Source organism: Mercenaria mercenaria, chromosome 2 (genome assembly GCF_021730395.1).
Source record: "Mercenaria mercenaria strain notata chromosome 2, MADL_Memer_1, whole genome shotgun sequence".
Classification (NCBI taxonomy): Eukaryota; Metazoa; Mollusca; class Bivalvia; order Venerida; family Veneridae; genus Mercenaria; species Mercenaria mercenaria.
In genome coordinates, this window is record NC_069362.1 from 21,590,272 (window position 1) to 21,616,866 (window position 26,595).

At 35.2% G+C, this 26,595-nt stretch overlaps 1 protein-coding gene across 1 annotated transcript; it reads right to left on the minus strand.

Moving 5' to 3' along the window:
• Positions 1-1,758: 1,758 nt before the first annotated feature.
• LOC123563473 (aconitate hydratase, mitochondrial-like) lies at positions 1,759-20,038 on the minus strand. Its single transcript, XM_053532097.1, has 17 exons — positions 19,895-20,038; positions 19,259-19,330; positions 18,339-18,458; positions 17,526-17,618; positions 14,648-14,806; positions 14,036-14,186; positions 13,314-13,418; positions 11,639-11,730; positions 10,590-10,695; positions 9,935-10,092; positions 9,351-9,609; positions 8,121-8,326; positions 6,917-7,014; positions 6,027-6,120; positions 5,510-5,642; positions 4,487-4,608; positions 1,759-3,583 (listed from the first exon to the last, which is right to left on the minus strand). The coding sequence occupies exons 1-17, from the start codon at positions 20,033-20,035 to the stop codon at positions 3,449-3,451; spliced, it is 2,244 nt and encodes a 747-aa protein (XP_053388072.1). The 5' UTR covers positions 20,036-20,038; the 3' UTR covers positions 1,759-3,448.
• Between the last annotated feature and the right edge of the window lie 6,557 nt (positions 20,039-26,595).

Consider the following 26,595-nt stretch of genomic DNA (forward strand, 5'->3'; position numbering starts at 1 on the left):
CAAGGACCATTTGTATTAAATTATTTCAAAATTGGGCTAGCAGTTTCATATAAGAACCTAACTGAAGCTTAAAACCTATAGATTGAGCCTGTCATACAGCAGTTCAGGGTAGCTACATAGGTAATGTCAGAGATATACCTAAAATAACAGATATCAAAATAAAAAATTAAACAAGAGGGCCATGATGGCCCTATATCGCTCACCTGTTATCATTGCACTTGAGGACAAGAAGGTCCTCAGAAAAGATATCTCAGTCCAAAGGACAGGAACAACAAAGGGAAGAAATTTAACCAAAAAGAAAAAAAAATTCTTACAAGGTATAGATATGTCAAAATACACCTAAAAATTGGAGGTATCATCCATGTTGTACCACAGAAAAGTGGTCTCGGTTTTTCCCTACGGCCAATAATAAAAAAGTTACTAAAAATAAGCTATTTATAGTAACGTAAAAGGGAAGTAATAAAAAAAATATATTGTAAGTGAACAAAAGAAGGATCTGCCAAATAAATCTGCTGACATAAATGAAATTTCAGATCAGTATCTTCATTAGTTATGGAGATATACCCATTTTAATTTGAAATAAAGGGAGGTGATTTGACATAAAATCAGTCCATAGTTATCTACCTTGATTGTCTCAGTCCAACTCATAACAATAATGAAATTTCAAATAAGTCCTATAAGTACTTACTGATATAAATCCATTTTGATTACAATCAGGGGAGGTAATCAGATATAAAATAACTCTGGAACCTACGATCGGATCTGTTTTGTCATGGAATCCAAGATTTATTGTTGTTGAAGATATTTTGGAAGTTTGTATCAGATAAAACCATAAATGAAGTCTCTATATGGCTGCAAAAGCCAAAATAGCCAATTTTGGACCTTTAAGGGGCCATAACTCTGGAACCCATGAAGGAATCTGGCCAGTTCAAGAAAGGAAGCAAGATCTTGTGGTGATACAAGTTGTGTGCAAGTTTGGTTAAAATCAAATCATAAATGAAGCTGCTATTGTGCAGACAAGGTCAAAATAGCTAATTTTGGCCCTTTCAGGGGCCATAACTCTGGAACCCATTAAGGGATCTGGCCGGTTCAAGAAAAGAACCGAGATCTTATGGTGACACAAGTTTTGTGCAAGTTTGATTAAATTCAAATCATAAATGAAGCTGCTATTGTGCAGACAATGTCAAAATATCTAATTCTGGCCCTTTCAGGGGCCATAACTCTGGAACCCATGATGGAATCTGGCCAGTTCAAGAAAGGAACCGTAATCTTATGGTGATACAAGTTGTGTGCAAGTTTGGTTAAATTCAAATCATAAATGAAGCGGCTATTGTGCAGACAAGGTCAAAATAGCTAATTTTGGCCCTTTCAGGGGCCATAACTCTGGAACCCATAATGGAATCTGGCCAGTTCAAGAAAGGAACCAAGATCTTATGGTGATACAAGTTGTGTGCCAGTTTGGTAAAAATCAAATCATAAATAAAGCTGCTATTGTGCAGACAAGGTCAAAATAGCTGATTTTGACCCTTTCAGGGGCCATAACTCTAGAACCCATAATGGGATCTGGCCAGTTCAAGAAAGGAACTGTGATCTTATGGTGATACAAGTTGTGTGCAAGTTTGGTTAAAATAAAATCATAAATGAAACCACTATCGTGCAGACAAGAAATTGTTGACGCACGGACTGACGACGGACGAAGGGTGATCACAAAAGCTCACCTTGTCACTATGTGACAGGTGAGCTAAAAAGCACAAAAAATTGTAAAATTTCATCATTTATTTGACATCTGTAATTAAAACTTATGTATAACAACAAGATCAAATTATAACTGAATCTGTTCCATTTAATGTCACTCACTAGAATAAATGTGCACTTTCAAAGAATACACAACTTTTGGTTTTATAACAGTGTTTAAATATCATCAACAACATCCGACCAAGTGTTTCACAACTGTTCATTCTATTTACCAGTCACTTTCTTTCATATAGACTGCTTCTTCACACCTTGCATATAATGCGATAAACACAGGGATATAAATAAGCAGGGGCCCAGTATCCCATGGCCCCCGATTTGGGCTGGGCCCCTAAATCGTTTGAGAAATTGCCCATATACCTAATGTTAAACTTTTATTTTTGACAGTCTGGGCCCCTAAATAAAAGTAGCTAGTTTATATCCCTATAAACATATGTCTACACAAGTATTTTTTTATTTTTGTTTAGTTTTGCCCTGTAAGTGAAATATATAGTAATTGAAGGAAATAAAGAAATACAAAACTAATACACAAATACATTGCAATGCATTATGCAATAGTGAACATTTTCTAGTGCAAAATGTATTAATTAAGGACGTATGCTAGAATTTGGGGCAAACATTTTCCCAAGAACAGAATTTCCTCAAACTTTGGATATTGAAGGAACAAAAATATGCAATAAAAATCATAGGTCACCGGTATCGAAAGAGTTATCTGCCTTTGAAAACGGCATTTCCTCCAAAAATGACGTTTTCAAGGGCAGATAACTCTTTTTCAATACCAGTGACCTATGATTTTCATTGCATATTTTTGTTTCTTAGATGATTATCCTTCAATATCCAAAGTTTGAAGAAATTCTATTATTGGGAAAAATTTCGCCCATCTCATATACAGGGAATTCTAGCGTATGCCTTTAAATGTAAAAATTCAATTTACATCCACACAATCATGTAATATCTCAAAATAACCAAAAAATATTCTTGATCTACCCATTATGATACAGTTGGTTGGTGGCACCTTTCTCTTCTTTTATCAGGTCCCAAGTTGGTGTATTTTGCTTTGTGCATGCATTAATATTATCCAAGTTGAACAGAACTTTATTACATGTAGGACTTCAGTTCAGTTTGAGTGTTACAAACTTCTCATACACATATATACGAGAAATGTGTGAAACACAAACTGAACTGATACATATGAAAGAAGCAGTAATGAATATAAAGTAGTGGCATACAAATACTAGCACAGTGTTCTAAAAATAAATTTGCTATACCTACATGTTGACAATGCAGTCAACAAAGTAGAAAAAAAAATAAATACTAAAATTTGAGGTAATCTAGAGACATTTAAAATCAGCGAGAAGCTTGCATGTAACAAAGCAATATCAAAATACTTCACAAAAGTAAATATATAAGGTAATCTCCACTCTGGTTAAAAATTCTTCCTTAAAAATCTAAAGTGTTCTATATTTTAGCACTCTGGAATTGGGGGAGTAACTGTGGGGAAATATACAAATTTAGCACTTTGTGTTTTTACAATTTACATGAAAGCACTTCTGTGTCATCAGTAATATGAATCCTGAAAATGAACTAATTCATCAAATCATATCTTTATTCCAATGAATGAATACTACTTTTTCAAAAACATCACAGCTTTAACATTGTCCATTTTGTATAAAATATCTTTTATTACAAAGGGTAATTATTTCCGTAATTCTGCCATTCTGTTAAGTGCGCTACCAGCCACAAACCACTCAAGCTGTCCTGCATTAAATGTATGATTCAGCTGTATCTGTTCTGTTGATCCATTCTCATGTTTGATCTCGCATGTAACAGGCTGAAATAGATTGCCATTACAAAACATTACAAGTTGCACCCACAAAACTTTGATCAATGAAAACTGTAGTATCAATCAACTAGAACCATAATATATGTCAAGAATTGTTCTATTACAGAATCTAAAATGATATCACTCTATATTATGAAGTCATTTAAACATTAGGGAGAAATACTGACTTTAAACATCATTCTAATATGCTTTTCTCTGTTAAAACACTCTTATGCTAACGTGCGGTGACGTCAGTGTTCTTGTTGCGTCCAAGAAAGAGCGCTACTATATTTTATCTACTGTTTTAGATTAAGGGCGGTAATACGTCGTACAAATTATTTCATGAGGGCTCTGCCCATCGTGCATAAATAGTGTTAAAACACTCTTTTGCTATAAATTATTTCTTAATTAAAACAAGGAAAAAACTTCATTAAAACAAGGAAAATAGAATGTTCAAGCAGATGATAACATATCTACTTTTTTAGTCTATACTGGAGCATACAACAATGAAAACTTTGGGATATGTTAAAAAGAACACATGATGCCGTTTTGTTTGTTTATTAATGTATGGTAATCGAGTTAATAAAATTTGTCTGCAAAACAAGCTCACCACATCTTAATTTTTTCTATGAATGCATCATTTACTAACAAGTAGATAAACAATAAATTTACAAGTCATTACAAAACAGAAAGGACAAAATGCTTTTCAGGACACAGGAAAAGTCTGTTATCTATTCAATCTCAAGTATAGTACAAACATCTTCTATATCTGCACAAACTAGATGAGAAAACCGTCACTTTATCCTGTTTCTAGTATCAAATGAAAGGCACTTATATTCTTAAAAAGACCTTTCAAAATTCTTGATACATTATGACAAATGCACAGAAAGCAAAAATCAACACACTACTTACCTTTCCTGGGGCTAACGATTTGAGGTCTAATAATGATATTCTATCTGATGGCTGTATTTTATCATAATCACTCGGGTTAGCAAAGGTTAATGGAAGCATTCCTTGTTTCTTCAAATTTGTCTCTGGAAAAGAACAAAGAGCTTAATGTTAATATAGTATTGGAAAATACACTACACAGACTGATTCTGCAGTTGAAATAAACAAGTTACTGGAAAACAATAAAGATCCAGATCAAGATGTATCAAGACTATTTCCCAGCCATAAAGTTCCCTAGTGAATGGGATATTTGTCACATTTGCTGTCATAGGAATCAAATCTTTTAAACTGAAACCAAATTGAAGGACTGGCAAATTCTCTAAATAACCCACCATCTTTGAACCAAGATTCATAAAAAAATCCTGTCATAGCATCTATCTTTTGTGATAGATGGATGGATGGATGGATGGACAGATTTTGCATAAATTACATATATTGCTGTCTATCCATGTCCAAGGTTTCATGAAAATGTCACTTGTTCTTTTAAAAGTTATAACAGAAACCAGCGTTTACGACTGACTATGAAGTACAAACATAAAGACAAACAGTAAAACTTAACATGCAAATGTGCCATCTGCCATACCAAGTTCATGAAAAAATATTTGCACTGTTTAAGATATCACAGGATGTCACTCACCACTTTCTGTCATTGTTTTCTTACTATTTGTTGTCAGACAGAAGGCAACTTTAAATCCTCTATGGGTATGTGTAGTGGTTTCAGAAAATCATATTAAAATTTAACTTAAGGTTCTAACACCCTTTGTGCTTGTTTAAAAGCATTTTAACATGCCAAAGCTGTCCACAAGATCAAAACATTTTTTTTGGTTGTTTTTGTTTTTGGTGTGCTCATTCTTTGTAAGTAAACAATTATATCAGTATATCCAAAAGTCAATGTGAATAGTAACCAAACTTGCTAAATCCAGTTTACAATGAATATGAAAGCGACAAAGGAAGCTACTGTATATAACATTAACAGGGATATCTTACCATGAATTCTAGCAAAGCTCTTCACAATGATGGCACGTCCACCGAGATGTCTGGGTTCCAATGCAGCATGTTCTCTACTGCTTCCCTCACCATAATTCTCATCTCCTATCACAACCCATGGTACACCCTTTGACTGTCAAACAAACCATACAATGTACTTTAATATGAAATTTACTAGTTAGGGACTTTCTTCACTTAATTTGTTTGTTTGTTTGTTTTGGGTTTAACGCCATTTTTCAACAGTATTTCAGTCATAAAATTTGCTTAGTTTTAACTTTACTTCTGTAGTCAAAATGTAAATTTATCTCTATTTCTTCACACATAATTTCTGTGGATTTTTCTTTCATCACTTACAATGAACTCAGCAATATTATATAATAACAATCTGCAATTTTTATAAATGTTCCTCTTTCTGTAGATTGTTTGAAATGCAGGTATCTGTTTTCATTATTACATCCTAAAACAGAACTTTAAAGCTCCTCCTATTTTATAAGGAAAGTAGTGGGAACTAACTTACTTTGTAGTATCGACCAGTTTCTGGCACAGAGCCAAATTCTCCAGTCAGCTGATTCCTTACTTTGTTTATTTCACCATTTTCTGCATTTACAGCTCTGCAAGTTATTTATGTTCTATTTAACAGCAACCATAGTATCAATGTGCACATTTTTATCAATTTATCACATGCATAAATCTTCCCAATTTAAACTTAATGATAGGATACTGTCTTCAGTACTGTAAAAGTAGAAATTTCTGCGAGGGTTTAATTTTAGCTATATTAGAGACGCCCTACATATCGCGAAAATTAATCTTTGTGTAAATATTCTTCATTAGTATAATTCAAATTCAAGTATGACACCATTTTTACAGATATTAAACCTCGCGATCATAGTCATACTCAAAATTACAAATTTGTGAAATTTTTACCCAGCAAAGATATGTGCCTTTACAGTACTATAATTCTGGACCCAGTTGTTTGATATTTCAACAGGTGATTAAGCTAACAGTCAATTAATTTTCAGGGTTGTATTTCATGAATTTAGAAGACTCAGTAAAGTTAAGAATTACGAACACTAATATGTCCTTACAATTAAGCAAACACATCACACCAGTTTTTCCCATCAAGCATAATATTCTGAACCAAAATTTAACTGGCGGTTAAGGTTAACAGTTTTGTTAAGATTCGAACAACTGGGCCTAGGCCATTACAGTAAAGACCCTGATTCAGCTGCAGATGGGATAAAACCTATTCATATACATACAAAAAAACTCATTCTGAAGATTGTAAGTCCAAAATATTCTCCAGATTTACTTTAACTGTGTTGTAGTAAGCAGATTGAATCTGTTTAAAACTATCAAAGGATTTCCTACACCCATTCGCAGTTGCAACAGAAGGACAATGATACTTACCCAATGAGAAGATTATTTGAGATATTATCCAGATGACCTCTATACTTCAACCACTGACCTGCAGCACTGATGTGATCTGTTGTACATTTACCCTTTGCCTAAATTACAAAATCAAAAATCAAAGATTAGAATATTTGTTTGTATTATAAATGTTTAACCATCTAACAGTTATTACAGTATACTTTTTGTATTGACTTCTCGTTACATAAATGTAAATATATTCAAAGAGAATTCAATAAGCATTTTCATCATTAAGTTTTTGGAAAGTTTTCTAACATAACAATTATGAATTCATCTAGGACAAGAAGTAAGGATTTATAAAGGAGGATGTCCCTACTGTGAGCAAGGTTCTAGTTTACATGCTTGATCTGAGCTGCACCATGAGAAAACCAACAAAGTGCATATGCGACCAGCATGGATCCAGACCAGCCTGCGCATCCATGCAGTCTGGGCAGGATCCATGCTGTTCGCTTTCAAAGCTTATTGCAATTAGAGAAACCGTCAGCAAACGGCATGGATCCTGACCAGACTGCGCGGATGTGCAGGCTGGTCTTGATTCAGGCTGGTTGCAAACGCACTATATTGGTTTTCTCATGGTGCGGCTCATTTGCATTGGTCTATGCTTGGAAAAGGTTGGTCCGAGATGATCAGGACTGCAATAAATCAGTATTTTAGAATGCCTTAATTTCTATCTTTGGTCACTATTAAATAAGCATGAATTCTGTAAAAAATGTGCATGAATGAGGCTTTCACAGCTAGAAGACAGTTCAGCCAAAATTCAGCATTACAAGTACACTATGACTCATTTAACTGCAACCTGAATATTTTAAGTTTAAGTCAATATATTCATTATCATCATGTATTTTGTACAGGAAAAAACTATTTTTATTTTCCTATGAACATTACTTGTGCAATATCAAGGGCAACCCTTTCAGCGATATTGAATGTGCAATAGTTCGCTATTTTGTACAAGAAATAGAAACAAACCTTAAATAAATGAATGAAAATCAGCTATCAAAATTTCAAAGGGAACATTTAATGATATCACATTTTCTGCCTTAAAACACTGAAAGATATGTTTGGATGTTTAACTCAAACTTGACCTGTATGTATAAAGACTGAATCCCAGGTATTGAGCTGCTTTCAATAAAAGCGCAGAGATATCAATAACAATATTTGACAGTGTTTAAAACGTAAGCTTTACCTTTATAAGTACTGGCATCTCTAGGAGATCTTTCCCGTCCCATTTCTTGAATGGTGACAGCAGTTGTAGTCTGTTACTTTTTGGGTCAACCTGCACTGCAACTCCACTGCCATCTTCTGGTGGAGGCTGGAAAGTGTCCTGACCAGGGTCAAATCCTTTAGCAGGCAACTCATCACCGTATGGACTCTCCAACTTGAACTTTGAGCCTATTAAAGGTGTGAAACATGATGTTCATACAATTATGTTGCCCTCGGTACTCTGCAAACTTCATAATATGTTATCACTTATTTTCAAGGATAGCATGTAAGATACATCAAGTTTAGCCAGGTTCCTATCTGAACGTTTCACATTCCAAGAGTCCCAATATGATAAAACACTGCCCTAACCCTTCTATCCATAAAATCTTTAAACTTCTTGATTTTGTATTTATCAATCAAAATACAGCATAAAATTATAATAATTTACTGTACTATTCTTATTAAGACTGAGCTGTATAAAACACTTATAAGCTAAAATTAGGATGTAAATAGATACATACAGACCATGACCATTTCTCCTTGAATTATGTATGATACACTGAATCATAAATGGAAATAACTGTGTTCCGTATAAAAAAATAAAGTGCCCCTATCTGATTAAATTTGACAGAGGATCTTACAAGAATGCTACAGATCAAGTTTGATGAAGACCCAATCAAACAATTCATAAGAAGAAGTTGTTAAATGGTGTTTCAATTTTAAGATCCAGTGCCCCTAAAAGGTCAGGAGGGCTCCCATTTTAACAAATTTGAGAAAAGACTATGCCAAGATGCTACAGACCAAGTTTGGTGTAACTCTGACCAATAGCTTCAATGAAAATGTTTAAGCTAAAATGTTGACGGCGGACTAACTTTCTATAACAATTGCTAAACCCAAACAAAGTTCAGGTGAGCTAAAAAGGTCCTGATTCTGGAAGACCTTAGCAAAAAATATGTTGCTTTAGATTGGTTTGAATAATTTTTGTTATAAAATGTTTTTGACAGAAAATACCTGTTTTATTTTTTGTATGGTCAATTTTGGTCTTTCAATACAAAGGCGTTGAAATATGCCAATTATCAACAATGTCAAAAGCAATATTCATATCCGACAAAATAGAGCATTCAAATTCAAATATTAGAACTCTTTTATCTCTGATGCCCTTTTCACTGCTGGCATTTCACATTTTCATCTTTAAAGATAACTATATACCTACCATCAGCAGCAGTGAGTTCATCTGTCTCTGGATTGAAACCAAGTTCTCCAGCAATGGCCATAGCTGTGACTAGCTCTGGGGAAGTTACAAATGCATGTGTGGCTGGATTGGCATCGTTACGTCCCGTGAAGTTACGATTATATGATGTGACAATGGTATTCTTTTCTCCTTTCTTAACATCTTGTCTGTCCCACTGACCAATACACGGTCCACATGCATTAGCAAGGACAACACCACCTATTTCACGTAATGCCTCTGCCTGTATATTAAGAAATTTTTTTGTAATAAGTCATACATCAGCACAGGTATATTATGCGTGAGTGAAGTAATAACTTTATACAGTAAAGTGTTTGAAAATAGAAGAACCTCAAATACAGTAAAATAAACTGATGTATATAAAACACATATTCCATCTGAAACTGCCTGGTAAGTACAATGGGGTTAACTACAGACTAGAAAACCATCCTATGAAGTTTAACAGGTGTAAGCTTAACCTTTTCTAACCTAAATCCAAATAAAAAGACTACCAGCCCCATAAACTGAAACTAAATCAAACTTTCTGATACAATTTGACCCCAAATTACCTGACCATCTCTCTCTATGGTGGCTCGAATTTGTTCTGATCCAGGTGTGATTGTGTATGCTGACTTTGCCTTGACACCCTTGGCAAGAGCTTGTTTGGCAATACTGGCTGACCTGCTCATGTCCTCATAACTGCTGTTTGTACAACTTCCAATCAATCCTATAATTCCACAACAATACATACACTAAACATGTTCTGCATGATATTTCCTGGGTATGTTTTTATTGGACTAAATGACACAGTTCATCTACAGTGCTGGACTTTCACAAAGCAGTCAAATAACATATGCAAGTTCAAGGTCACAAGTTTTGCCATTGGTCAATTCTTAATGTTTCCCCAGCAGCAACCAATCAAACAAAGGGGATTCTAGACTTGTCTAAAAACTTGATTTTATATTCCTGGCTCCGCACTGGATTCTGATCTCAGTCTTGAAGTTGTCTGATGGCAAAGCTTCATTCAAAGACGGGTCACTATATCAAATTAGCGGTTTTTTTTTTTTGAAAAGCTGAAGAGGAACTGTTAAATTTGAAAATACAAAACCTTTCTCCCAAATCTTGTCATGTTTTAAACATTGTTTGTTGACCTAACTTCACTTTCTCTTTAGTTTTTGTATTACTGGTAACAAGAATAAATTCTAATATTGACAAAAAACATACCAACTCTAACATCTAGAGGCCATCCATTGTCCTTAGCAACTTGACGAAGTTTAGATATAGGATTGTATAGATCTGGTGTGAAAGGTCCATTTACACTTGGCTCAAGCTGAAACGAAGTGAGATAATAACTGAAGCTTATACTAAACAAGTGTTATAGTAATAATTGGTTTTGTTTTATTGTGGTTTACATCACATAAAAATAAATTAGAATTTTTAGGTCATGTTGGAACTTTCCAGCTTTTAATAGTGCAGAATGACCCCATGTGTCCTTCTTGGCATTATTTCTGATAGGATAGAACCAACCACATTCCTCAAGTCAGCTAGATGCCTTACTCATATCAAAAGACTTCTACATCCCGTACGTATCAATTGCAGCAAGGGGCAAGTGATTTGATGTAAAGTGATAATTGATACAGGTTTAAAATGCTCAGTAATTACAATAGATTTATCACAGCATAGCCTATTTGTGAACTACAGTTTAGGTCCTGAAACCTACTTCAGTAAAACAGTTGTGCATCTGTATTTCTGGACTTTGAGCAAAAAATGAGACAATAGATCTAAAACAACAAATAATCCTGAAATTTAAGCTCTTAACACAGACAATAAATGAAAATGGCAGTGGAGACCCTTAATTCTTATACTTTATGTCTAAAAATATGAATTCTTTCCATTTTGAAGTGACACACTGTATATGTGATTCAAACTCTTCTGTCCTATCAAGAGTATTACTGTGCAGTTCTTGCCTAATTCACTGAGTTCATGTTATAACATGTTCTATCTCATTTGATACAACAGCTTAAAAGAGCTACAAGACTACAGTTAAAACAAGACGGTAAAATTAGATGAGGGGTACAGTTACTAGCCACACATTCAAACTAGGGCTAAACTGCACAATTTAGAGGAAGCTATTCTAAGCCTAATTGTTTGCTGGGATGGAGATGTTCAGATGGTTTTGGGTTTGAGACTATTAATTCTGTTTCATTCAAGAATCTAAATATTGATTGAAATACAGTTACCATATTGTCGAATTGCAAATAAAAAGAACTTACTGTATCCAGATTGATATCAATGACCTGATCATATTTTGCCCCTGGATCAGCTGACAGCAGCTCCTTATTTCTGTTAGCTTCATCTGCAATCTCTGTAATATATAATCAAGACAAGAATGTTTTATAACTATTAAACACACTCACCACACACCACCTCCTAAAATATAGGGAGAAAATAGGGCTAGTATTGTAATAAATATGCAGGTAAATAAAACTCAAGCAGTTGTGACTTCTAACTAATGAGGACTGGAGTTAATAATATTACCTTCATACTGTTTTCCTTGTGGAGGAAACCACAGATGACCATAAAGACTGATTTCAATATTTCAGAAAACAGCACTGATATAGAAAATACCACCATTTTGTCACAAGCCAGACGAATAATTTCCCAAGAACAAATATTGACATACGCCCTATAATATTCTTTTCCACTGAAAACTATGATGGTCATTTTCTATGAACAACAATAGTAGGTGCCAAAGTTACAACAATGCTGCTTAGTGATAACGGACCGCTGATTTGACGACGTCTGCGTATATTCAGGGAGAACGTTCCTTAGATGACATCGCAGTTGTTCCATCTGATGAACAGAATGGCCGGGAAGCTGATTTTAATGTTAAATGCAACAAAATGTATGCAATTTTTAATACAACCTTGTTTACAGATGGAAAGGAGATATAATGTCAATATAAGAAATGAATTGATTTTTTCAGAGTTCATACGAAATGAATGACAGAATAGGATAGGCAAATTAAACAAGAATCGCTCAGGGCTTTCGGTAGGTTCTGAATCTCAAGAGTCATTGACTCTTCAGTCTAAATTTTCAAGGGTCAAAATCAGATTTTCAAGAGTCAAGATCAGCTTTTCAGGGGTCAAGCTACATGTATACTGTTATTAATGCAACTCCCACAGTCTTTATCTAAAACAAGTACATTCGTCATATTTCTGTCTCATATTGTTCTAAAAACAAACCACGAGATAATCACGTGTCATTTGGCGCGTGGCGTGACTGACATCTGTCGGTAGCTAATTAACATACGACGCTCCGCCTACTGCCATATTTCCGCTTGTGCCAGCGAACAATATTGAAATTCACTGGGATTTTGATTGACAAGGGGCAGAACTTTCGAACTTGAGACGCATCAAAGTAAATTTCCGCGAGTCAAGCCGACGCACGTGGTGTAATTTATGCGGGTCAAATAAGAGATTTTCTCGATTTTCGCGGGTCAAAACCCGGGACCTCGGGTCAACCGAACGCCCTGTGACGCTAGTGTTCATTTCACACGAACACCGAAAAAAATGAATTCATTTCGTAAGTGATCTCTGGTATGTAAGAAAGCACCACAGTGCAGCAACCTTTTATCACACTGCAGAAGAGGAACCTACGATTTTAATACTTAAATTTCCACAATCACCAAGTCATTGATTTAAATCTTTTCAGGACTTTAAAACAAAATCAAAAGTAAAGAATTCTACCCTGTACAACCGCTTTAATTTCAGAAGTACAAACATGTAGACTTGCTTTATTTATATTAGAGATTCAAATCCACATGGAGCAGTATATTTAATTCTTCTCTCTATATAAAAAGCAAAACTCTAAGTGTATATTTTCATTTCCAAGAAAACACCCATGTAGATATATTTCATTTAGAGGACTAAATACAAGTTGTGTTACCTTTTCTGTTGGTAGCATTGAGATAGTCCTGCATTCTGTAGTTGAACGGGAACACTGATGTTGTTGCTCCAATCTCAGCTCCCATGTTACATATCGTACCCATTCCTGTAAAGTTAAACCTGTGACCTCAGTCTTACATAACTACCTTTTCAAATTGTAATACACAAAAGCAGGTAAAAGCAAATTTGCTTAAGTTCTTTTTGTAAAGAATCATATGATTGGAATTATAAATTCAGTATTACACTGAGTCAGCATATCTAATGTAATCAAATCATAACAATATTTCATCTTAACTTAAAACCTGATTTCTTTGTCTTTCATCAAATTAAGTCTTACCGTTAACCAAATTATCAGTATATTATTTTTCCAACTGTGTTTTCTACTTAAAATTTACACAGAAATAAGAATAACTATGGTAACTTATTTTCCTCAACATACGTTATATGTCAGAATTTCAAAACTAAACAAAACCTACCTGATAAACTGGCATTTGAATGGAGTAAATTCATCTTGGATTTCCAAGTATATTGTCATTTTTTTTATACCTCATAATAATTCCATAAGAATTAGGAAGAATTCCGCATCACTTATTTGACTCATAATGTTCCAGTCAAACTTCAACTTACCATGTAAGTCTCCTTATATTTTAAAACCGTCTTTAATGAAAACTCAACTTGGTCTGAGACATTAAAACAGGATTGGTTACGACAAAAACTGTTTACCTGTACAGGAAATAGAGTCCACTCCAGGACCGTAGTACTCTACAATAGCTCCAGTTCCTCCCTTCACTGTGAGGATACCTGCCACCTTCAGAATGACATCTTTAGGTGATGTCCATCCACTCATCTTGCCAGTCAGGTTAACTCCAATCACCTAGAAATGTCAAGTGTTTACTACTTTGTGGCATTCTTGTACCTTTCACTAACTTTTTTTTTCTTGATCTAAGCAACTGCTTATATCAAACCATAACCAACATATATAACATTCCCATTTATAATTTTCCAGATTCCCGCCCCCGCCCCCCCCCCCCCCCCCCCAATAAATCATCAGTACTTATCACCTTAATTTCAACATTGTCACTAGTTATATAACTCCTATATAACCCATGTATACTTGAAATACGCATGGAATATCTGCAACTTAATATTTAACATCAGAACATAAAAATTCCTATGGTATATTTATATACATTTATCTGCAATTATAACTATAAATATATATACATTTTAAATTTCCACGCATTCCATGACATATAGTTGAGGAAAAAATTTTACAAATCAAGTTCCCAAATGATATCTGTTAAAATATGTGAGCAAATTATGTAAATATTTTACCTTAGGACATTTCAGTTCCCATGGGATATCTGCCATGACATCAACAGCATCTGCCCCACCAACACCTATACACAGACCTCCTAATCCACCTCCATTGGGAGTGTGACTATCTGTACCAATTATCAAGGCTCCTGGGAAGGCGTAGTTCTCCAGAATGATCTGTCAAAATACAATAGTCAATGATGAAATTTGTCATGACATCTGTAACTGCTTAATAATATACTGTAATACAAACATCAAACACAAGAGCTGTCACTAATGGTGATAAATGCCCCCGCAGCACCTTGACCTTTGACCTGGTGACCCCAAAGTCAGTAGGGGTGGTTTACTCAATAACTACTATCAGCATGTGAAGTTTGAAGGTCCTGGGTGAAGTGTTTCGCGAGTAAAGTGCCTTCATGCAAAAAGTTAACGTTGGCCCCTGTGACCTTGACCTTTGACCTGGTGACCCCAAAGTCAGTAGGGTTGGTGTACTCATAAAGTACTATCAGCATGTAAAGTTTGAAGGTCCTGGGTAAGTGGTTCGCGAGTAAAGTGCCTTCATGCAAAAAGTTAACGTTGGCCCCTGTGACTTCGACCTTTGACCTGGTGACCCCAAAGTCAGCAGGGGTGGTGTACTCAATAAGTACTATCAGCATGTGAAGATTGAAGGTCCTGGGTGCAGTGGTTCGCGAGTAAAGTGCCTTCATGCAAAAAATTAACGTTGTGACTAACGAACGAACGAACTAACGGACAGACAGTTGAAAACTAATATGCCTCCCTTCGGGGGCATAATAATGTTCTCAAACATCAATGTAATATTTCTATCTGACTCAAGTTGAATGAAAGGTGCTAAGAATTTTCTATTATCATTTTCAAAAAATAGAGTTTTAAAATAAACAAGATCTCTTCCTAAAAAACATATACAACCCCATGTTGGCCTGTCAAAGACAGCTGTTGGCCTATCAAAGACAGCTCTTTAAGTTAACTTGTACACCATGATCTCAACCTCTGACTACAAAACAACAGCATCTATTGACCATAGGCAATAATCCTACTAAATTTGTTAACTCCAGATTTTGGTCACAAACTTATTTGAACTGAAAGGTCATTCTGACCTTAACTTTTGACCTCAGGAGCCATTCTGTTGACAGCAGGCAAAAATTTCAAGAAATTTAAAAGCAGCATTTTTCTTTAGTTATTAAGTGGAAACTGTTTTCAGTGTCAAGGTCAATGTGACCTTTAACCAACTGACATAAAATAAAAGTGTCATCTGCTGAGCACAGGCAACCATCCTATAAAGTTTGACCACTGTAGGCTACAGTGTTCTTCAGGCATTAAAGGGAAAGGAAATGCTGATCTCATGTTAAATTCATCTGCTATGATTTCGGAAACCATTTAAAGAAGTGGAAGAATTTTCAAAATTGGCTTAAAAATGAGAAAGTTATGAGCATTTAAATATAAGATCAAAATGGTGGCCATTTTGTTTCCATGGCAACAAGAAACAAAATGGCGGATTTATGAAATTTCTAGATACATATTTGAAGTGTAAAATAGTTTTTTCTACTTTTTCCAGCTATTATGAAAGAAATTACAATGTTTTACACCTTACACGCAAGAAACATTATCAGTTAATCTATTTAAAAGGAAATTAGGTAAATAAAGAATTCAGCAGTGTGTAAATGACGTCATAAACACACTAAAATGGCTACCTCCATGATCAGCCATTTTCTTAAATTTCAAACTGCCATATCTTTTTCAATAGTGGTCCGATTTTAACAAGAGGGCCATGATGGCCCTATATATCGCTCAGCACAGTTGATCTGGCCTACTGACCTTGTTTTTTACCCCACACGAGCCAGTTTCAAATTTAACCTAGAGATCATCAAGACAAACATTCTGACCAAGTTTCATAAACTTTGGATCACAAATGTGGCCTCTAGACGGTTCACAAGCTTTTCCTTTGATTTGCCTACTGACCTAGTTTTTGACCCCACATGACCCAGTTTCGAACTTGATCTACAGATCATCAAGACAAACATGTTGACCAAGTTTCATAAAGATTGGGTCACAAAGGTGGCCTCTAGAGTGTTCACAAGCTTTTCCTTTGATCTGGCCTACTGACCTAGTTTTTGACCCCACATGACCCAGATATGAACCTGACCTAAAGCTCATCAAGACAAACATTCTGACCAAGTTTCATAAAGACTGGGTCATAAATGTGGCCTCTAGAGTGTTCACAAGCTTTTCCTTTGATCTGGCCTACTGACCTAGTTTTTGATCCAACATGACATAGTTTCGAACTTGGCCTAGAGATCATCAAGACTAACATCCTGACCAAGTTTCATAAAGATTGGGTCACAAATGTGGCCCCTAGAGTGTTCACAAGGCAAATGTTGACGGACGACGGACGCCACACTGACGCACAACGGACAATGACCGGTCACAATAGCTCACCTTGAGCACTTTGTGCTCTGGTGAGCTAAAAATTCTTTCTGTGTTATGAAAGGCTTGAGGATGGCTTTCGTATCAAAATTACATATATTCAAGCATTCCTTGCCCTTTAAGGGGAAACAGATTTCAGTCTCAAGGTCATTGTGACCACGACTATTAAACAGACTCCCAGAACATTTAGGGTCATCTACTGATCACAGGCAGTCATCCTATTAGGTATGACTAATGTAAGCCTAAGCATATTATAGTTATTGATCAGAAACCAACTGATCTACCAGCCAACAATGAACATTGATCAATCTTCTTCCAAGGAAAGCATTATAAACAGATGTATGAAGATTGAGATTCCGCGATTTTCATGAACACTTTTTAAACTTCGTAAAATGCTTCTTAAACTGATGACTGAAACTCAACATGGCTCTTAACCATAATGTTGAAAACCTACCTGATGTATAATTCCACTGCCTGGCTTCCAGAAACCAACACCATATTTAGCACTCACTGAGGCCAGGAAGTCATACACTTCTTTGTTTATATCCTAAAGAAGATTGGAAAAACAACACATTTTATAAATCTGAACATTTTTGTTTGTTTGTTCTGTGGGGTTAAACATCACACCGACACAATTCAGGTTATATGGCAACATTCCAACTTTGATGGTGGAGGAAGAACCCAGATGTCCCTCCGTGCATTACTTCATCACGGGTAGAACATGTGTAGAAATACCGACCTTCCGTAAGCCAGCTGGATGACTTCCCCACATGAAGAATTCAACACCCCGAGTGTGGCTCGAACCCACATCAGTGAGGGGCAAGTGATTCGAGTCAGGGACCTTAATCACCTGGCCACGGAGGCCCGTCTTACATTTTTGAGATATTTATTTTTTTCAATGAACATCTTTTCCCTAACATTAATTTAAATACAATCATGACTTTATCCTAAAATTAAAATAACATATTTCCCCACAATTTTCAATATAGACACAACAAGATTCATTTGTTAGAACAAATCATCCAAGTATGAAAAGGGCACATATCAGTGTAATACCCTATGTTTTTCACCAAAGTCCTGGGTTCCATTTTTTAAGTTTTGTAAAATATTACTGTATTAATCAGCGAGAACTACATGTGATAATTTGAATTACAAGGACAGGATCAGGAAAGTTAAGTAACACTTCTTTCAACAAGCTTTCACTCAATTTTTTTTTTACTGTGTATCAGGCATTACCCAAGTCAGACAGAAGAATTATGTAAGTTACCTTTGCTCTGGCAAGATCCTTATCTCCTCCCACTTGTGCTTCAATCAGGTGATCACAGTGTACAGTAGAGGGTACAGCAACTTTAGGTAGACCACTTGAGATAAACTGTAACAGTGCCATCTGAAACATACATGATATACATGTACACAAACATTCTTGTGCAAATAGTATTTAAGGCAATAGTTGAATAGTACCATGTGGAACTAGCAACTATGTATTTGCAGAAAGCAGAAAACTTAATATACCTGGAAAGAATGGTCTTTTCCTCAAACACAATTAAACAAAATAATAAACTAAATTCTCAACTGCCAGACTAACAGAATAGGTTTATATCCACCACTGTTATCACATGACCTAGGTTGTTACTGTTTGCCCACTGGAATATTTTGTGTTTACTGTTAAGTTTCAAAGTGCTTACAACACGGGATCCAGATAATTTATATAGAATATTGTCTTTACCATTGGCTGAATACAAATATTTTACTGCATTTTGTTTGCAATGGACTTTAAACTCAATTCAAGCATAATTATACAAGAACAAATCACTAGGAAGAATAATTCATCAAGTGAATCAAAACACCAATCCCGAGTCGGGCCCTTTTGTCATGCTTTTTATTATTTTAAAAATTCCAGATTTCGCCCCTTCAACAGGAATTATACACTTTTCTCCTAATTTTGAAAAAAAAAAAAATCTCATCACTTGGCTTTAAACTTAAAAAGACAGCTAGGATGCAATTCTACTGCAGCTTAATTAATTACATGATTCTTTTCAGAATTACACATTAAATTGGATTAAAGAATTCTTTTTAGTTAAAGATGAAAATAAATTTTCTCCTTGGACTAATAGGAGGCCTTGACCATATTCCCCCATTGCAAAAACTTGTATCAAGTTAAATTTGTAATTTCTAAGGTTCTCTTACCTGTGCTGTTGCATCCTGCATGGCAACACGATCTGGTCTCAACTTCAGATAACTCTCTCCTCTTACAATGTCCTACAATATACCCAAAATGGTATCACAGTAAACTTTCGTTTTTTTAAATGTCTCTTATTTACCTTTTCATCAGGATTATTTTCTTTAATTTGTGTTAGTAGATGCACTTACTTACATCATCTGATTGTATTTTTAGTCAAACAATCTTCATTCTAGTTAGACACAACTTACAACTTCTTCTTTCAAAACTAAAGCATTTAGTCTGAAATCACTGCCTTCTTGATTTATTTACAATATACATTTGACTGCATCCTACACTTTGTTTATATTCAAATTGACTTAATTCTCAACCTCTGATTCAAGAAAGAGAGGCTAACCAACATGCCGTCTGCATAATTTTGAATTCCGAAGTAATGTTTTAAAAACAAAGAATGCTCAAATCAACGGTCAATGAACTTAAAGTATATGAAAAAGAGTTATTCAGTGAAAGAAAATTTCTTAATACAGAGACATCTATAAATTGATATATGGATACAGATTATTTTGTATTCCATAAAACTTAATATCATATAAATAATTCCAACGAATACACAACCTTAACCATAATGATAAAATACCAGTAACCTGATTCTTGGGATCATCCAGATGTCCGTACAAAACTTTCTCCGACAGTGTTAGTGGTCTCCCCAATCTTTGCTTCACAATATCAACTCTGTGCGAAATCTTGTCATAGTCTATGTACTGGTTCTGTTCAAACCTGCTCATTGCAACCTGAAAAATCAACATCTTATAAATAGTACTAGCATCATTACAAGTATATTAATTCGAAGAATGATATGTTAATTTCAGAACTTACGGGTCAGATGCCCCAGTTTAACACTAGGGTACAGCAATATACAGGGTACAAATTAAGACCTTATATGCATGGAGTTTAAACCTGTGAAACTTTCTGTAATACTTAAAGATAATGCGCTCTCCTGCTCTTCAGCACGAGGAAATTGTCAACTTACATTTGTTATTTAACAAATAATAAAATCATTAAACTGGTGTAAAATCCATTGGACCAGAATGACTGATTTACAAATGGACTTGAAACCCTACATGAGTATGATTAATATAGTAACATTTCTCCAAACAAACTTACAATTATTCAACAACAAAGACATTTAGTTTCACTGCTTCGGGTGCAACTGATTTACAATATAATGGACTGCATCCTCACTTGTTTATACCATGAAATACAAATCTCATTAAGAAAACTTACCATATTTATAATATTAAAATAATGTTTTAAAGACAAGGGATGTCCAATCAACCATGACTTAAGTAGGAAAGATTTTAGTGAAAAAGTATTCTTCTACAGAACATTAAAGATATGGAACAGATTACGAGCCATAACATCAATCAAAAAGAATCTAACAATCACACTTTAACCTATATTAAATACATATCCGTCTTGGTGATCAGTCCATATTCCTGTAAAACTATTTCTTTTATTCTCCAACTTTGTTCAATATCAACTCTGGGAAATACTTTATTTTCTATTTAGGTGTCTGTTCACAACCTGTCTTCAACGAAAATTCAAATACTAGCACATAAATAGTACTACATCATAGCAGTAATTATAGCCGAAAGATATATTGTAATTCCGAACTAGTCAATCATTTAACATAGGGTATTAGTAATTAGGGTCAATTAAGACCTATATGCATGAGTTTAATTGAATCTTTGTTAATACTTAAGATAATACGCAACACTTCTTTTCTTTCAGCAGAATTGTCAATACATTTTTATTCAACAAGAACATTATCAAGCATTAAACGGTTTGATATAAATCCCATTGAACCAGAATGATCTGATTAAAAGGATTTAAAATATGATGGAAAATGTATGTCTCCCAATACATTATTAACCAGAAAGTAATTTTTTATTTATCACCTTCTTTGAATGAGAATTAGATAGATGGGCATACATGCACACTGCATAAACAAATCTCAATTATGATCTTCTATTATATATTAAAGTACACGTACTTTCAGGACAGGTTTTCCTTCTGCTTCTCGATTAGTGAATCACTTCCCGCAAGACTAACAGCAATTCGCTGGGGAGAATTTACATACATCATCAAAAACGGCTAGTAGAAAACTTTAAGCTATTGTTTTTTTGTTTTGGTGATTTGTTTACTTTTCTGTAATTTTTTTCTATCCTTCGGAATCTAAGTACTCAGGATAAAACTATCCATTTTTTTTTAGCCGGGCCATAGGCATCTGGATGCACAAGTAAATTTTTAACATTAGGTATATGGGCATTTTCTCGAAACAATTTAGGGGCCATGGGCTACTAGGCCACTGCTAATTTATATCCCTGTGATTAAACTGCAAGTTAATTGCCTAATGATTGCCCAAACCAGGAAAACCCTTTAAATATGAATACAATAAAAAAAGTTAATTCCATATTGAACAGCAAAAATAAATCAAGCTTCCAGTGCTACTGCACTCCAAGTCGAAACAAAACAAAGAAACCTTTTTTTTCAGGGGATTTTTTTTTTTTCGGAAATAGGGGAAAAACCATACTTTGAGGGCGAATTTCGGCCCAAAAAAAAAAACAGCCTACAAAGACACTGAAAGTTATTTAGAAGATATACAATTCGTAAACAAAAATAAGAATTCTACTACCTTTAATCTTAATTCATTCAAACCAGATCAAATTTCTTTTGATTTTAAAGAGTTTTTGCAGTATACTTGCTCAATTTATACGATGCATGTCGATAATAAATTGAAATTTAACTGTTTTTGGTTTTGTTAATTACAAGTGTTAAACCTAAAACATCATTTTTAGTCACATGCTTTGAAATGTCACTAATTTACTCTAAATTACTGTAGCAAGTACACTATACTTAACAGTGAATTTCTAATCACAATGAAGACCTTATCGCTTGGATGCCTCCTGACCTGATAAAAATATAACAGCTGGAACCAGCCACTGAATTATATGTATACAAAAAGGCAGTGGCTACGATTATGGTACCGTAATCCTAGCCTCCGGTTCTAGGATTACGGAAGTTCCGTATTCCTAGACAACCCTGAGGATAGGCTAGGATTACGGGAGTATTTTAAGAAGCATAAAGTATATGTTAGGACACGCATAAATGGTGTTGTAAACTAACTTATTTCACTTAATTTTTCAAGCCTGCCTTATTATTTCGTGTTTTCTATCCGCTGTTTTGGGTTAGTATAATCTTAACGGCGGCGCGCGGAGATATATTAGAAATATGAGTGTCAAAGTTAGATTTAAAAAAAAATCTATACTTTGAATTTTATTATTTATAACCATATTGTATGCTATTAAAGACCATTTGTGGTGACTTGATGAAAAAAAAATGCAGGCATATACGAAACATAGATAATTCTATATTTCCGCCCAGTGCCATTAAGGTTATACTTACCCAAAACGGCCGATCGATAGCACGAACTATTTAGTAAAAGTAAGTGAAATGACTAAGTTTACAATGTCATTATGCATGTCCTAACATAAATTTGATGCCTCTTAAATACTTCCGTAATCCTAGCCTATTCTCATAGGGTTGTCTAGGAATACGAAACTTCCGTAATCCTAGAACCGGAGGCTAAGATTACGGTACCGTAATCGTAGTCACTGCCATACAAAAATAATCGGCCTAAACAGTCAGGGGTGTAAGTGTTTTAAGTTATGTAACCCTTTTCAGTTACTTTTTCAAGCATTTTATAACCTGTATTAGTTATAAAATATAGTTAACTCAGGTAAGTTATTCAAAAAAAGTGTTTTTGCTGTTCTCACAAAGTGACCTTTAAAGTGAAATTAGTAGCAAACTGTGGTTAATCAAATTCTCTTTTTGTCTGATCATGACCTGATAAGCATAATGGGATGATAAGAGTTGTATAGCTTTAAAACTTCTGCGTAAAACTTTATCAGCCTTGCATAAAAAATTTTACTGCATAGCTGGAAAGATAAAAGTTCAAGGATTCAGGAAATAATTGCATTAGTCTCATTCAAAATAAGGAATTGGCACTGGAGGGCTTTGTAATATTTTATGATAACTGAAACAAGTTATGAAAGTATAAGCAATAACTCAAATGGGTTATAAACTGCGATAACTTGAAACAGTTACACCCCTGACTGCTAAATTACAAAATTTGTAATTATATGCTCAGTTTAGCTGACACGGCCGGATGAAAAGACAACTTCAATAAATATATTTCCGCTAGTGTTAGCGTGGTACAAATTTTTATTATAAGAAACAAACAGATTCATCTTCAGATAGGCAGAAAAATGTTAGTTTTTATACGCGAGGAGAACGCTAAGGGGTGGATTTTTGAGCCACAACTTACGAGGACATTTGTAAGTGTCGTAAGTAACGAGGCTTTCGAGATAGACGGAACATCTGCTACGAATACCTTACGAACCCTTTAGGGACATCTTAGGACTTAAGGCACCTTTGAGATAGTGGCCCCAGGATTTTAAAAGTTACCCCACCCACACAAAAAGCTGTGACAATGTCCATGGAATTAGCATTTTGCACGATAGTCATGAATTAAAAGTTGAGTGCTTGCAAGTAAAACGTGTAAATACATATTCTTAATGCAGTTGTGAGCCATTTTACATCTATTTCAGACTGAAAAATACCTTTTTCATATGCCGAAAGACGTACGCCATGGTCACCTTTGCAAACTCTGACGTCACAATTGGAAAATCTGCCGTAATAACCGAAAGGAATAAAAACAACCACAAAGAAAAACTAAAAACATCGAAGGATATACAATGATTAATACACCAATATAACCGTTCTTAATATGGAATCGGTACGAAATGGCCTTTCTAAATCTAAACGACAAAATAGAGTATCAAAACGAAAATATCCCGAGATATATGAAAATAACAATTATTATAGGACAAAAATAGTTTCTTCATGTTCTGGTTGGATAATTTTTTACTGAGATATTGCCCTTTGATTTTTCACTGACATTAGTTAACTATTGTGCTATCCTTGTCTGGAGCTTTTCTTTGCTACTGCTTCAACTTCAGCTTCAACTTTATACTGCCATAAAATCAATACTTATTACACTTGATAGGCGCTTGTCAGGAGCAGTTATTAGTTTAAAAGATATGTTATATGCATGGGGGTTAAAAGTATATATATAGCATATACCTATATTGCAAAGATAAAAGATCTACAGATCTAAGGTTAAAAACAGTATACATCGGTCTACAGAGAGCATGAGTCAATCTACCAACACAAATTGGTAGACTCGGACTTGACTGGACATATATTGGAAGACTGTTTCATAGCCTGATGGTCCTTGGGAAGAAGGATGTAGCATGGTAGTTGGTCTTAGAATGTGGGATTAAGTAATTAAGATTTCTAGTAGGGAGGAGATGATGGTTATCCACTACTACAAGGTTGGATCTTATTTCATAGAACATGATCAGGGAGGAATGGTTTCTACGTTGTTCGAGCGTTTTCCAATTGAGAGTATTGATCATGTCTGTGACACTACTGGTGTAACTGTAGTCTTTTTTTACATAACGGGCAGCAGACCTTTGGACCATTTCTACTTTATTAATTAAATATTTCTGCCAAGGACACCAGACTGTAGAACAGTACTCTTCCTGGGGACGAGCGTATGTTTTATAAGCAGTTTCTTTGACCTGTGTGTTATTGGTTTTAATATTTCTTTTAATGAAGCGGAGGGTATTATTGACATTGGAGGTGATGTTGGTAATGTGGGGGGCCCAGTTGAGATCCTTGCTTATAGTAACACCTAAGTATTTGGACTGGTTTGCTGATTTAAGTAGGGTATTGTGTAACCTGTAGGGGTAAAGGATAGGGTTTCTCTTCCTACGTATCCTTAGGATCTCACACTTATCAGGATTGAACTCCATGGCCCAATCCTGTTCCCATAACTCTAATAAGTGCAAGTCATGCTGTAAGCTTTCTGCTGAAGATTGAGATGAGATGGTAAGGTAGACGATAGTGACATCAGCGAAAAGGCGAATCCTACTTTTGACATTATCGGGCAGGTCATTAATGTATGCAAGAAAGAGGCAGGGGCCTAGGACTGAACCCTGGGGAACCCCTGAGAGAACTGGTAACCTATCTGAAGACTTGCCTTCGACAAGAAGTTGTTGTGACCTATTACTTAAAAATGATTTAATCCATGATGTGACCTTGTTATCTATGCCTAAACGTTTAAGTTTGTGGACTAGCTTGTGGTGATCCACCTTATCGAAGGCTATGCTGAAATCCATAACAATGACATCAGATTACTGGCCTAGGTCTAGGGAATCAGCAATTTCTTGGGTGAAACCTATTAGTTGGGTCTCGCAGCTGTGTTTTGACCTGAAATCATGCTGCCTTGGTCTGAGGATGTTGTAGGAGTCAAAGTAGGACATGATATTAGAGACTAAGATATGTTCAAGGAGTTTGGATGCTATGCATCGAAGTGAGCTGGGACGATAATTACTAGCCTTGGACTTTTCACTTTTTTTTGTAAACAGGGGAAATAACCGCATGTCTCCAATCATCGGGGACATTGCCTGTGTCCAGAGACAATTGCAATATATGTGTGAGCATGGGGGCAACCTCACTGTGCAGTTTCTTTAATAACCTAGGGGAGATTTCGTCCGTGCCTGATGCCTTATTTGGGTTGAGACCAGCTAACAGTTTATCAACGCCCTGGACTGTGATATCTGTTGGTGTCATTGCTGGAAATCAAAGAAATTTAAATGAAGCTTAATGTTTTTCACTGCCTTTTTGCCCTTTGATTATTCAACATAAGTAAACCATAGCGCCATCCTTGTGCGGACTGTTCCCCAGGAACCCCTGCCTGATACTCAGCGAACCATCAAAGTAAACTCCACTCTCATGAGTAGATACGCATATAATGTGCGTGACTTTTCTCACGACAAGTTGCTTGAGTTCTATGAAATGTCTTAATATTCCTACCAGTCGATGAATTCCGTTTTTGTGCTTTTAAAATGTATTAACCATACTTCAGGGAGCATCCGTCGGTTTAACAGATATTTTGTTGTTGAAATTTGTTCACTCTGCTTCCAGGGAAAAAACCAACTGCACTGTCGGACGAAAGCCTTGTCGGTCATTTTTACGGATTTGTTTCATTTAGTATTCTCACCAGGCTTTCAAAGACATATTTTGTTGAAATACTGAACATAACCTCTCTTCTTGGATGTCCGATTATCCGCTTGCTGGAAAACCAATACTGTTGTCATATGAGAAGTTATGGTCGTGAACCCAGTTTGGCTCGAACCAACGGCCCTCAGGTTGAGCG

What these genes read in the sequence shown, in the direction of transcription:
- LOC123563473 (XM_053532097.1), bottom strand. Translation starts at nt 20,035, where the DNA reads ATGAGCAGGTTTGAACAGAACCAGTACATAGACTATGACAAGATTTCG. An exon ending in TCAAATAATCTTCTCATTGG is followed by an intron (nt 6,121 to 6,916) that starts GTAAGTATCATT and finishes AATAACTTGCAG; the next exon opens with AGCTGTAAATGCAGAAAATG. An exon ending in AAACTGGTCGATACTACAAA is followed by an intron (nt 5,643 to 6,026) that starts GTAAGTTAGTTC and finishes TTTGTTTGACAG; the next exon opens with TCAAAGGGTGTACCATGGGT.